General features: G+C 36.6%; 1 protein-coding gene across 1 annotated transcript in view; it reads left to right on the forward strand.

Annotated features, from left to right (window-relative positions):
• LOC105398157 (calcitonin gene-related peptide type 1 receptor) overlaps positions 1-14,441 on the forward strand; it is a 42,377-nt gene that overhangs the window by 8,888 nt on the left and 19,048 nt on the right. Inside the window, exons 4-9 of the mRNA XM_038121827.2 lie at positions 1,341-1,431; positions 4,290-4,381; positions 5,303-5,429; positions 10,726-10,827; positions 12,368-12,486; positions 13,889-13,962. Of these exons, the coding sequence (XP_037977755.1) occupies positions 1,341-1,431; positions 4,290-4,381; positions 5,303-5,429; positions 10,726-10,827; positions 12,368-12,486; positions 13,889-13,962 (605 nt within the window). The remainder of the gene's footprint in view (positions 1-1,340; positions 1,432-4,289; positions 4,382-5,302; positions 5,430-10,725; positions 10,828-12,367; positions 12,487-13,888; positions 13,963-14,441) is intronic.

Below are 14,441 nucleotides of genomic sequence, written 5' to 3' on the forward strand. Positions count from 1 at the left end.
GTGTGACGCTGCCTGAGAGCGTCCCGCCTTTATATGACCTGGAAGTCACTAAACTGAACTGACTGTCGCATTATGGCCAGGATTTTAAGATTGTTTTGAACTTTATAATGCATTGCCCCCTCAAATAGTATCTAGGTACGTAAAGAGAGTAAAGAGTTACTCCTGTACCACATAGGTATTAAAAATCGCACGTGGATTTCTAATTAATAATAATTGATCGTAAAATAATTTATCTGCCACTAAGTTTTATGAGACCTACGATTCACCAACTCATTTCATTAGACATGTTAAAACTTTTAAAGATCAGGGGAAATTCCCAAGATTTATTTTTATAACAACACAAGTATTTTCCGGAGATTGCTTGCGCGAATTTGTCCATTTAGTTTTGTTGTTATTCTGTAAAAAGTCACCTTATGGCTCATCATCTCATCAATGATGTTTTCACGTATTTTGAATACATATCATTAATAAATTAATTTCTTGTAGTCTAATAGGACCCAAGTTCATCAAAATTACAAACAAGCCCTCTAGTTTGATGCCTTTATTTTGGTCGGGAGTTAATAACATAAACTATCTCCAAGTTCATATGATCTGAAGTTCACCGTACACCAAAACATAAAGATAAGTAGCCACATCTGTTGGCGTTTAAAAATAGCAACTGCTTATATGAAGCTTGTAAACAAACGAGCAAAGTGACTGGTACAGTAAATTTGAGATTAACTAATACTCGATTCTTTCTTCATCAAGAACAGGCGTTCTTGAAAGAATCGGACCAGTGTGGGTTTCGTTGACGTAGGGTTCCCATCACGACGGCCAAACCGCGTAGGGTTTATTGTAGGTTTTTCTTTACCGAAAATTCACGTTTACTCGCGGCTTCGCGAATGGTGCAAAAACTCGCCCTCCCCATGCTGCATACTTGTATAGGGACTATTAGGGACATGTAACGGTCCTTTCAGATCGGCCTTCGTTTCCCAAAGGGTAGAGGGAAGTACAAGTTTTGACATTAAACGTAAACCTAAAAACACCTAAACTAAAAACGTTTCGATGTTGATGTATATTTTTCTATAAACTTTATTTCGCAGTTTACTAGAAACTAGTAATCTTTTGAAATGTCTTTTCCTGACTGTCGTAACGGACGATTTTATTGCGAAACGGAAATGGAAATTTTAAATCCAATCTCTGATGGACTGAATCTTCTAGGTGTTATTTTAAAATGGCAACGTTAGATAACATCTGAATATTGATAATTGTATAAAAAAAGGAAAACGTTAGCCGCAAATTTTATTTATAGGTATTTATATCAATCATCGTACGCATTTCACATAAATATTTTTTTTCAGATGCCTCGAGAATGGAACCTGGTTCGCTTTGCCGGGAGGCAAGCGTCCCTGGACCAACTACACCACCTGCATCGACATGGAAGACCTCGGGGTGAGTTTTATAAAAAAAAAACATATTAAGAACTAAAAGTTGAAGTCTACTTTTAGAAATTAATAAACGTCTCTGCCAGGGGACTCCGCTCTTCCTATAAACATACCTATAACATTTTTAAAATTTTTGGAAGCATGCAAAACATATTATAAGTACAATTATTAGGCAATTACTTACTTTCGACCACTAGAAGTGTGCAACCAGATACCTAGGTATATTAATGTAAACAAAATAATATGCATTTACATATTAGTAACCTTTTCCAAACTCACTCCCAACGTACGACTAAAGTACATATATTCTTTAATCTCAGATTCTATTGCCGAGTTGCAGAAAGGAACATTAAGCTAATGTCGGCATTAAATCTATGTCTGTATCTAAGGTCAACAGTCCCTTTCTGCAACTCAGCGTATGTCACCATTAGAATAAAACTACTAGCTGCTTTCTTAATTCATGCTGTGCGTATAAATACAGTAAAACTATAAAGTCCTGAAAACGGAAGTGGATTCTAACTAATTGTTACAGACCGTATTTAATCGATGTATTATATTTATTAAAGGAAAAATCCTTTAAGAAGCCATACCCAAACGGTATTTTATTTTTAAAGTGCATGTAAATGTAAGTAAATAATTGATAATGATAAAAAGTCTTGGAAAAATCGCATTATTTGTCATGACTTTATAGTTGGACTGTACAACCTAGTTATAACCTATTTTAAAGTTACAAAGTGTTTTTATTTTATTTTATTAACCCTCCACAGCCTCAACATATAATTACGTCCGTGCCTTTTGTTAAGCGCTAAAATTATTGTAAGATCCTATCTGTAATATTTTTTCTATATTTTACATCCATTTACTACTCTCACTCTATGTAGTACAAAGTGTTCCAAATACTCTAAAATATCTCATCTGAAATATGTCATAACACCAAGTCTTAGATATTTTCAGGACACTGACTGACTGAAGCATCTTTATACAGGGTGAAACTTTATTCCTGTTTGAGTCAAATGCTGATCGTAACGAAAGAACCACACCCACAAAATATTATATACGATTAATTGGATTTAATAGCTGGACAGGTACATAATACCTGTGTCATTAATTTATCATAATTATAGTGTATCACTATGTTACATCGGTATAATTTATACCCGATAATGTGTATAAAGCACTGGTTTCGTTGACTTCCTTTCGGCTAGAGCACGGATAATATTTCACCCTACATCTGCTTAATCTCACTGTTGTTGTATCTGCGACGTGGCGAATCGTAAATATATGTGATGGAATCTTTTGTTTTGCTTTGTGCGATAAATTTTAGCGATCGTCTTTTGTCTTTGTAACAAGTTGTGTTTGTGTAACTTGACTGAAAAACTGAACTTTGTGTATCCTTCAGTTTACGCGATTATAAGCTTTATTCTTACGTGTCCTTATTACAACTGCAATGGAGCGATATTGATTGAGTTTATGTTAGAAATTGTTTTTAGCTTTGTTTATCTCATCAAAATCGGTTCAGTCTTTCTAAAGTTCCTGGTTTATTAGGAGCTGAGTACACTTTTTGACATTTAGACCATCATTATCATCAGCGAAAGTGGATACAGTTGAATAAGCTGAATTCTTAAGCTTGATTTGATTTGCTGGCGCCAATCAATCTAAATAATATTACTGTACCAACAAACACTAGTAACACAGTGAAAACAATATACCTATGGTAAACGTGAATACGCATTATGTTCGCAGTCTCTCATTAGGTATCTGTTTTTGAAGAATAAAATAACGACTGCCCTATTTAACTAAGCATTATTTTCTGTACAGCCGTTGTTTCTTTTTTTTTTATTTGTTTTTACAAAAACAGTAAATTTGTACCGGAATTATTTTAAACAAACGTTTGCAAAGCTTTAGATTTAAAAATACAGCTTACAACGTCATCCACAGAATAGTAACTTAATTAGTGCCTTGTCTAAAGTTTACACGGTAAAACTGAAACGTTTAATTAACAGAAAAAGATCTTGGTTAAAACATTGCACTGTAAAATATTGCTTTGAAAACTATTCTCTTTCAAAAGAACGTGATTTCGTAAAAAATTAAGAGCAGAGGAAAAGCTTATTTACTAAAGTATTTATTACAATAGTTGTAAAGTTTCAAATTATTGTAACTATTAATGCAACTGGTTTAAGCTTAATTATAATGCGCACACGTTAAGTGAAAACAATACCATAGTATCAAAGAAAAGTTAGTCGTACAGCTAGGTACAAAGTTGGAAAGAAACTTCCTCACTTCATCACGTTTTATTGCAGTTTACAAAACTTTCTCCTAGCTCTGGGGCCCTGGTAATGTATGTTACAGAAGGTTGAGGTTTACACCTTTTCACTGCACGCTGTTTTACTGTCCGAATGCCTTCGCATCACCCTTTTAATTCATTTTTTTTAATATTTAACTTAAAGTGAAGAGTAAGCTCAACTAACGCAGCCATTAGAAAAAAAAAACATAACTTCCGTTTGAAAGTGGAAGCTGACGTTTCCGCCAGTAACGCCGTTTTTTGCATTTATTTTATTAACTTCTACAGGTACCTAGTGGTACTGCTGGGTATTGAAAGATAGATTTAAAAAATTAGAATTCACGTTGAAGTTACATTTTCATGCTAATTCAATATATGTAGAAAGGGAATCAGTTATCGCCTTAAATACGCTTGCGACAGAACTATGCTATTAGCGAATTATATAAACCTACGATCCAAAAGTCGCAATACTCGTGGTCGTCTATGCTGACCTCTATGCTTTGTGATAATTCTCGTTTGCTACCGCGTCCGCGCGTTCACCGTGGACCAGCAGTCAGCACTGATCCCCTGAGCTCTGTTCCCAGTTCCGCAACGTGGTGAACGAGATCTACGTCATCGGGTACGCCATCTCCGTGGTGGCGCTGATCCTCTCCATGCTCATCTTCGTTTACTTCAGGTAAGGATTTCACTATAAAGGTGTTCAGAAAAGGTATCGTGATATTCGTGATTGAGCGGTGGTTGTATTTAAGTACAATGTATACTATCGATCTAACGGTGAAGAAAAACCTCGTGCGGAAACCTGCATATCTAGATTTAGTACATCTAGATAAGTGAACCCACCAACCCGCAGTAGACCAGCATGTTGGGAAATGATCCAAGCTTAGCAAGGCAGTTTAGACCTTGGTGATATATGCGCAAAGGTTCCACTCGAGAGAGCCAGGTACTTACACCCCCACAGAGAATATAATAGAATAGAAGGTATCATGATGCGGTCCCCGATCTTCCCCGTGCACAGTTTTATATTCTTCACCCCGAAATGGTATTTAAGTAGGTATACAAATAAGAAATGTATATAATTCCGAATTACTTTGTTTTACAATAATTTTGTTACTCAGAGACAAAACGTAATAACATTAAAAACTCTAAACCAAACTAAACATTAGCGAGTCCATTAGTGAAGTCTTGTTTTTAAATCAGATTAACTGTTTTTAGTTTTATCTATTTTAGCTTCTTACTTTTTGCGATAGAATAATAAATTTAATGCAACACTTTTGTGTCGTGCTCCTGAAATAAAACATGAAAATGAAAACCACATAATAAACTACTAGTCAATCGAGAAAAAAAAACTATTTTGAAGTTGGAATCCTACTATGAATTTTGTATAGAACTGTCACTTTATTTATAGGTGATTGGTACAAGAGTTGTTATTAGGTAACTTAAAACAGTTTAGCAACAAAATAAACAAAATGCGGCCTATTTGTTTCTATGTTTTTGTATTTGACACAACATCTTATTGCTAATCTGCGGTAGTTGCTAGACAGTTGGGCCGCTACTCCTTACTAAAAACCAAACGCTGACGGATTCCCTCGCTCCTCAGGACGCTGCACTGCACCAGGATCCGCATCCACATGCATCTGTTCACCTCCTTCACCCTCAACGCGCTTCTCTGGATCACCTGGTACAAGACTGTCGTCAGCTACGCCGTATTTGCACAGGAAAACTCCGTGAGTTACTATAGTTATAAATATATTTCCATTATAATTGTGTTTACAGAAGGCCTAGCACGGGGTGCAAGACATGACAATAGGTTAAAGGCATTTTGACGTGCGCGTCTTGCACCCGCAGAGTGATGCAAAAGTGGCATAGTTAGCTGAAAGGAGGTGGTACAGAGGTATCAAGAATCTTTAAAATTCAGAATGACGAGCGGAGTCACCCCTTTCATACTTATACAATTATTTCCTGTCCCTGAGGGTATAGCAATTTCACAAATTTCCAAAGACCGTAGATGAATTGTTTCTCAGAATAACGAGGTGAAACACACCTTTTGGCTTACTGTACTACTTGATAAGACACTGTATATTATATTATATATATCAATACATACTATAGTATTATGGTATAGTAAACACAATAAGGGGTGAAGGGTCTACGAACTATAAACTTAGCCAAGAGATGCTCGTAGGAGAAAGACTAAGAAGTAAGTACCTACACTTTTGGTTTTTTAAACGCTTAAATTAACAAATTCAATGATTACGCAGTGACTGTTGGTTCAGCAGAATTAAAATACCCCTATTTAACCCTCTGTACGGAGCAGACTTGAAAATTATAAGAGACATTTTCTTTCATTACCTCCACCCTCCATTTACTTGTTAAAAGTTCTAGAGTAGACCAATTCTAAGTACAAAAGTATTTTTTATTTAAAAAGTTGCTCGCTTATGAAAGTTTTCATGGTAATCTCATTTTGAAATCGGTTTTGTAGTTTATTTGTTACAAAAATGCATTCAATTACTCAGATACACAATTTTTAAATATTTATGTAATGATTATGAAATAAGCTCCGTGTAATTTAATATTATGGTACTTACAATCAATTATGTATCAAATGCTAACCAACAAAATATGTTAAGACAAGGTAGTTTATAAACAAAACTCAATTGGAATAGGTACCATTCAGTTGAGCATTTAGATAACAACCAACGAGGCCTAATGAGGGTAAATTATACAGCTTTAAACCTTCAACGGTTTTGCGTTTATTTAATCAATACATTGAAGTACGTAAGGTAAAGTTTAAAATGCTGAAACGTTCTACAGGGTGTTGCAAAAAGGGTATACTTAGCCGAAACCTACACGTGCGGCATTTTAGTTTCGACCTTAGATATACCATGCTGCACATGTAGGTTTCGGCTTAGTATACCCTTTTTGCAACACTCTGTATAACTGAGAGCTAAGTTAAACAAAGAAATAATCGCATAATATTGGACATATAAACTAGTCTTGCTCAGTAATATCGAATAGGGAATACCTAATCGAGTCGTTATCCTATGTTATTATTTTATCACTCTGTAACTTATGTACAGTCAGAAAAATAATCACATTGGCATTAATAAGTTCCTTTGTGCAACTCAGCAACTAACTGGTATTAAGTGAAATGAAATATACGAATGTATCAATAAAAAAAAAATCGATCATCCACCCGTGGGCCGTGACTCTCAGAATAAAACGGAGTGCTAATGTAATTCCTTTGCTGTCTGTACTTACTGGATTGAAGGGAAATATATTTTACGGCATATTTTATGCGCAAACATACATACGGGGCGCACTAACGTTGTTTATTGACAGGACACTGACATAGTCGAGAAATCTTACATTTGCTTAAGGGTAGGAGATTTATTTGTATCACAACATTTCATAACAAGTATACTTACCTATAAAGGTCTTCTTAAAATAAATCTGAAACAAGAGCCAAAACTTTAGCGTAAAAAAACAGAATAAACTACTCTAATCTCAGGGAACCTGACCACAAATGTATAAAAACAATTGGTACACCTACATTCAGGTTTGCGAAGTAAGTTAAAATGACCGGCCCAACGCTTAGTAGGTAAATATGTAAAATTCTAAAAGCACAACAACATCGACAATGTCGTTAACCATTGCTTTTAAAGGATTTCCCGTGGGAATCCCGGGCAAGAAAACAGTCTACACTCAGAAATAATGTAGCATTACAATGGTTGAATTATTTTTAAGGGTTTCCTGTGGGAATTATGGGATAAAAAGCAGCGCATAGCACTCAAGGATAACCATGATTTGAAAATTATCATAATAATGATGGTGAGACCGTACCGTTCGGTATTCTTTAAGTTTATCCGTTGGTCCGCTTACCGTAACAACTTGAAACAAATGCTGTCAAAAAACTATATTCAACGTCTTACAGTGCCACAAAATTATCTGTTCCGGTGACAGCTCACATAAATGTCTATTTCTTAATTCTATAAGCCCCACTTGCGCAGACCTGGGTTAGCGAATTAACTCGGAGATATTTGACATAAGGAGGGTTAGATTATTAATTTGTCTTGCATCGCTGAAATATGAGCGCTAACCTTGGGATTTAACCCCCCAATATTGGAGGGTTAAGACGCTAACCCGGCTTACGTCAAAAGAAAAGGTTTTTATCAATATTCTTGTATTCGTTGGAAATGTTTGATTATGATGATTAACTCATCATTCTTATATTTTTCCACTATCTAGCAAAGTAGCAAATGGTCCCACTTGTGAAATTAAGAGCACGATGGTGTGGTTACATACGGTTCTACCTTTTTTGGCATAAGATTTTTTTGCCTAATCTCGTATTGCATAGTAACGTTTGGTCAATGTCTCGTTACGCCGAAAATCGTATGGCATAAATCTCGTTTAGTAAAAAGTTATTTCGCATAACATTGTTTAGCCTAATAATGGTATGGCCAAATCTTGAATAGCCTAATAATGCTATGGCATAGGTTTATACAAAGTAATAATATTCGTTTGGCATTAACTTTGACGGAGCGTCTCCCTAGTCTCCCTACATAGCGCAAACTGGTGCCTTGTATTGTTTCCGCTGTTTGGAAAACGCTCCGCTCCGCTTCGCTGCGCTCCGCTTTGGTTTTGATGAACATGTGCACCTAACACGCTCCTCCTCGCTTTGCTCGTCGTCGCACCTATTTTTAGGTTTCGATCTCATGGGGTTTGTAATAATTATATTGGTCGTTAACTTTCGATTTTTTGATCATACAATATCGTGATTTTCGGGATGTAGGAGAAAAATACCACAATTTGTACATTTACTACATACTTAATATATTATTTACTAAGATAACATTAGGAGAAACAAGATTATACATAGGTATAGACGAACATAAATTTGAGCAAACGAAACTTAGGTGTTTAAAGATTGTGCCTAAAGAGTTTTAGACGAAACGAGCCTTATGCCACATAAGTCTTGGCAAAGTGATGGTTCGGCCAAAAAAGTTTAGACCATACGAGTTATGCGAAATGAGTTTTGGTCAATAAAGATTATGCCAGATGAGCGGAACCCGGTTACATACATATATGCTTACGACTATGACTGTAATGTAGTTACGCAGAGGTGACTCACCCGCTTTTCGCTGTACATTTTTGTACTCACGTGATAGGTCGCGAGCCGTATCGCCGTTTTTGAGGGAGTACAATGCACTTTGGGGTACACATCTAGATATCGATGTTTTTTCCACCGTAAGAGCTATGGTATACATTTTTGGAGATATTGCGTAGAGTAGGTAGAAAATAATACTCAGAGTGGACAGAATAATAATAATTTATTTACAGAAAAAAAGCCTACTTATATGCCCGGTGCTAACTTAAATACTCGTGGCGTTGGGAATGCACGGGGACTCGTTCCTTTTCTGCGCTGTCGGAGGCTCTCCTCTCCGAGCTGCCGCGGTGACGGTGGTGGTCGCTGCTGCTGCTTGCTTGAGCTTGCTGAACAGTTATTTTCAGAACTCCCTCTTTGTTTCCAGAAACAGCTCTTTTCAGGGCTATCTTTGCTGTTATCTAAAGCACAACTTGCAACTGCGATGTGTTCAATAAAATCAATACTTGCTGTTGTTATTGGTTGAGTATTGCTTGCTGGTACGGTTAGATTGAAGAGAGCTGCTTATGATAAGGTTCTTGAACGTTTTGTGGTAAGTAGAATGTGTGGTAGTAAGTTGCCACACATTGTACTTAAATTCCAAAGAACTCATTGGTATGTCTGCGCTGCCTGGGATCCAAACACGCATCTTTTGTGTGGGAGGCGGCCGCTTGCCCGACTGAGCTACCGCCGCTTCTTTTCAATTTTTTATAATTTTCGTAATGTATATCTACAAGGAAATCACAAATATGACACTTTGTAAACAAAATACAAATTACTGACAGATTGCGAAAATGGAAATAGAGAGAGATAGTTTTATCCAAAGACGTGAGGTGAAAACGAGATAGAAGACAATGTTTTTTTACGGCAATAGAAACTTGGTCCCTTTTAGTCTGGAACGGGACATAGATTCACAGAGTGCAAAAAGAAACGTCAGGTTAGCTAACTCAGGGTTATTTTCCATTAGCGCAATCAAAAGTCCGGGTTAAAATTTTACAAAGTTAACCCTGAGTTAGTTACCTCTGAGTTTATATTTTTAACCCTGTGATCCACGCAAGTGGGCCTAAGATTTTAAGTTTGCTCGTATTGTTAATTCGGTCTTGCGGTGTTAATAAACCCATATAATCTTTTACAATATACAATTTATTTGTAAGTACCTAATGAGATATGGATCAATTTAGTTCGCTCTCACCGGAACAGATAAGTTTGTCGCACTGGACATATATAGGTAGTTATATTATGTCTAATCCGTTCTAAACACCCGTTGAATTTGTTTTATGTGGAAATTCAGTCACTATCTCAATTTCTATAAACATTTATAACATTAAAATATTTATACACTTGCGAGCAATGAAATAGTTCAATTATAAAATTGGGGCCATTGGCTGTCGGTATTTTCTAAGTGGAACGTTTTCATTAGTGTATGTCTACCTTTACATAATATACACTCACGAGCAAAGAAACAGTCTCACTTACAAACTTACAGATACCAAACTGACCCAAGCTTTTTAAACATTTAATAATTGAACGAAATGTTAAGTTTTTAGTTGTTAATATTCTGATGCACCCTTAAATATTGTAGAAGGCATAATTAAGTTAGTTTTTTCCGTTTAGGAGTACCTAATTTGGTGATTTTCGAAATGGAACTTTTTCATTGCTCGTGAGTATTTTTCTACAACTCTACATAAACATAATATAAACATATTATGCTCACGACTGTAATCCCCTGAGGGGTAGTCAGAGGTGACTCGCGAGCGAGTTACCCGTTTTTCTCTGTACATACATTTGTACTCACGTGATAGGTCGCGAGCCGTATCGCCGTTTTTGAATGAGTACAATCACTGAAGTATTTGTATACCATTGTATAAATGTGTGTCCAGATCTGGTGTCAGCTGCTGCACCTGGCGACCCACTACGCCATGGTCTGCAGCTACATGTGGATGTTCTGCGAGGCTCTGCATCTTCACATCGCGCTCATTGTGGTAAGAACACCCTACATTACATACAGGGTGTCCGGGAAACTACATCGACCAAGGTTATCTAGGAATGAAATCAACTATCATCTTGTGTAATGATTTCAGGGCGATGCGGCAGGTACTTATCATTTCCGTTGTTTAGCCTGTATGTATACGACCGATAATCGGAGACCGACTTTTTGCAGGAAGAAAATATAACGTACTGATTGCAATAGGCAACGCGCATGTCCAGACATTTGAAGGTAAATCAGAAGAAAAAATACGTATTTAAAAAAGTCATTAGTGTGCGGGCACATTTAACCAAACACCAGATTGTATTTTGCTATATTCCACCGAGAAATATATAATTTAATTATATTCTGGCGGGCTGTAACTCGAGCCCTTTGAACACAAAATGTATTTTAATCCCACTACTCCATAATATGCTCCTGCCAGAAAGGGTAAATGATATCTGAAGGGAAAACCTATACTCTAAGGGTACTTTAGCCCGTATCTGCTTTGAAAATATTTTTTTCTTTCTATGACATCTTCTGTGCTTAAATAAATGTAAAATTTAATGTAGGTACTTAAATATTACCGACGGCGTCATTTAGTTTTTTCAGTTTAAGAGTAATTTGGTGTTTTTCTCATTTCCTGTGAGTGTATTTGTCAGTTATTTGGAAGGCAAAATATTATAATGACAATTCTCGTCTTTAAAAGCTGACTTGCGGTGTTATCGTTACATAAGCACAAGTACCTATGTACATGATTTACGTATATCTTTTTCTAACGTTGTCTTTCCGTTATTTATTTATGGGATATTCTGTATTATGTAGTTTCGGATTCTCCCATACTGACCGTTCTTTATATTATTATTCGGTGACATAGTTTCACGCAAAACATCAAAGTGAGGGTAATCCCAAAATAACCTTCCGAAGGTGTAATCCTCTTTTCCTTATGCCGTCGTAGAGACTACAACTGATTTGGATTGTAATTTAATATGAGTTGTTTAGCTAGTCTCTAAGGTGGTTATCACATTACACCCTGTACAAAATGAAATCACTGTCAATCAATATTTTCAGTTGTAAAAGTACCTACTACAGTAATTTTAACTGATAACTTAAACTTAAATAAGTATCCGAATATAGACTGAAGTGTTCTACATCTCAACTCTAGCCAAATGGCAAACAACGGAACCCTTATGTATGCATGGTAGCTGAAATCTAAAAAGATAGCGATAGCAGATAAAATACAATTAAACACCCGAGTTTGTTGATCTATTCTCCTCTTCTCTTTAAAAGGCAGTATGATGAGACTGTCATTTAGACCTCAATATAGGTTTTTTTGAGAATCCGCTAACAGTTGATGTTCGAAAGTACACGATTTAATACATGCGCTTTTAATTAATCTTGTCAAATTTTCGATGTTGAGAACCTGTAAACCTAAGATTTATTTTAAAATTTGTTTCCTTAAAGACCTTCGTGTAAATGAATCCAGTTTTACGGTTGAGTAATGGTCGCAGAACTGTATTTGTGACATGAGAATTTATTATCTGTTTTTGTTACAGGTTTTCATCAGGGACAAAGTGGCCATGCGTTGGTTTATGTGCCTCGGGTGGGTCTTCCCAATGATACTGATAGCCGCTTATGCCATAGCCCGCATTCATGCTGATGACGCTATTGAAAGGTAATTGTTTTCAGGGTTCCGTACCTCAAACGTTTAAAACGGAACTTTCATTGGATCACTATTTTGTCCGTCCGTCTTTCTGATTTACATTTATGCTAAGAAAGCGTGAAAATATCGACTAAAAATTTCTATCATAATTATATCCATCATGTTATCGTTAAAAAATTAAGTATCCATATCGGTAGCCAATAGTACAGAACCCTTTTTCTATTCTATTATATTCTCTGTGGGGGTGTAAGTACCTGCACCTGGCTCTCTCGAGAGGAACATTTGTGCATATCCCCAAGGTCTAAACTGCCTTTCTAAGCTTGGACCATTTCCCACCACGCTGCCGCTGGTCCACTGCGGGTTGGTGGGTTCACATATCTAGATATGCTAAATCTAGATATGCAGGTTTCCTCACGATGTTTTCCTTCACCGTAAGAGCGATGGTATACATTGTACTTAAGTTAAAAGCACTCATTGGTACATGTCAGCGCCGGGATTCGAACCAGCATCTCTTGATATACCCGACTGAGCTACCACCGCTCAGTACAGAACCCTTCGCGCAACTTCTTTTTATGTAGCTTTGCCGGTTATTTTTATTTATTAGAAAAAAATATACTTCCTGTTATGCAGAGAACACCAGAATGCAATTTGAAAACTCAATTACGCTTGTGTCTGAAATTAACCGTACGTTTCTTTGCTCTGTAAAATCCATTTACTTTTCTAACTGTTACAAACATGTTTTATGCTTTGTTGTATCAGCTTTCAGCGTATTCAAACAACAAATTTATTTGTTGTCTTTGCCAAGCAAGCTTTAAGTTTCAAATTGATTTTGCGGTGTATCTGGATAATATTTAATAGAAACTGCCGGCCTAGATAGAACATGCACAGTATATGGAAGATCGTGTTTATCTTAAGGACTTAAGTTAGTTTTAGTTAATTTTGCCTACTTTAGGCTCTAGACGCTGTACCCACTTGAGTGGCATGTAGGTATGGCTAGCTTATGAATTATATACACCGTAAGAATTACTTTAGAACTGCCGGAACTGTATCGGAAAGACTAAACGAAGTCATATTAGTGTCACCATTCAATACAATTTGAATACAAAATTCGTTGTTAAAACACATTTGCGATCGTGGACCTAGTAGTGTATTGCAGTCGGTGCAATGTACGTGAGTGGGCTAATAATCTGGTTAACTATTCACAGCTCCATCGCCCATGCAATTTCTTTTCATCCCGAAATATCCTGTGCACTATGACTCAATCATTGCATTTTAAACAGTTGTGGAATAATGAAGATGTTTTTTATCGTCAGTGATCGTGACAAAAGTTCGCTTTCACTCACGTCGAGAGCGAGTGTAAGAGTCTTGCGCCCCGTACTAGGCCTTCTGGATAAACAATATGTATTTTTTCCAGGTGCTGGATGGACCCAAGCGACACCTTCTGGATCATATCTATACCTGTGGTTATTTCTCTCATCGCATCTTTCGGTAAGTGTGTGTTTTTTTTAACACGGGATCGTTATCGACGAGGATAAAGTCGCTTAATGCGCGTTCCACCAATCACAGCACCGTATTTATGGCGAATCGGGATATGATGACGTTTATCTACGTCGACTACGAAACCGTGTAGCGGCATATAGGTAACGAAATTTCCTTTTTGAAATATGAACCACAAAAATTTCGACCCATAATTTGACCCGTGTATTTCGTATTGCTATCTTACATAAGTTAGGCAGCGACTTATCTTCATTCCAGTGTCACATTTCTTAATTCTCCCATTCGTACTCATTAAGTTGGGAGGTACAGTGGAAGCCGGCATAAATGCAATTTAACTCTTGGATACGGCTACGAAAACAGGAGGGTCACGCAATCGCCACGCTTAATACAACGAGATAAAGCCATGGTTAGCACAGCGCTCCGAAACTTCAGAAGAGAAGCTAACCACGACTCTATCTCGTTGTATTTAA

This window comes from Plutella xylostella, chromosome Z, assembly GCF_932276165.1.
Source record: "Plutella xylostella chromosome Z, ilPluXylo3.1, whole genome shotgun sequence".
NCBI classification, from domain to species: Eukaryota; Metazoa; Arthropoda; class Insecta; order Lepidoptera; family Plutellidae; genus Plutella; species Plutella xylostella.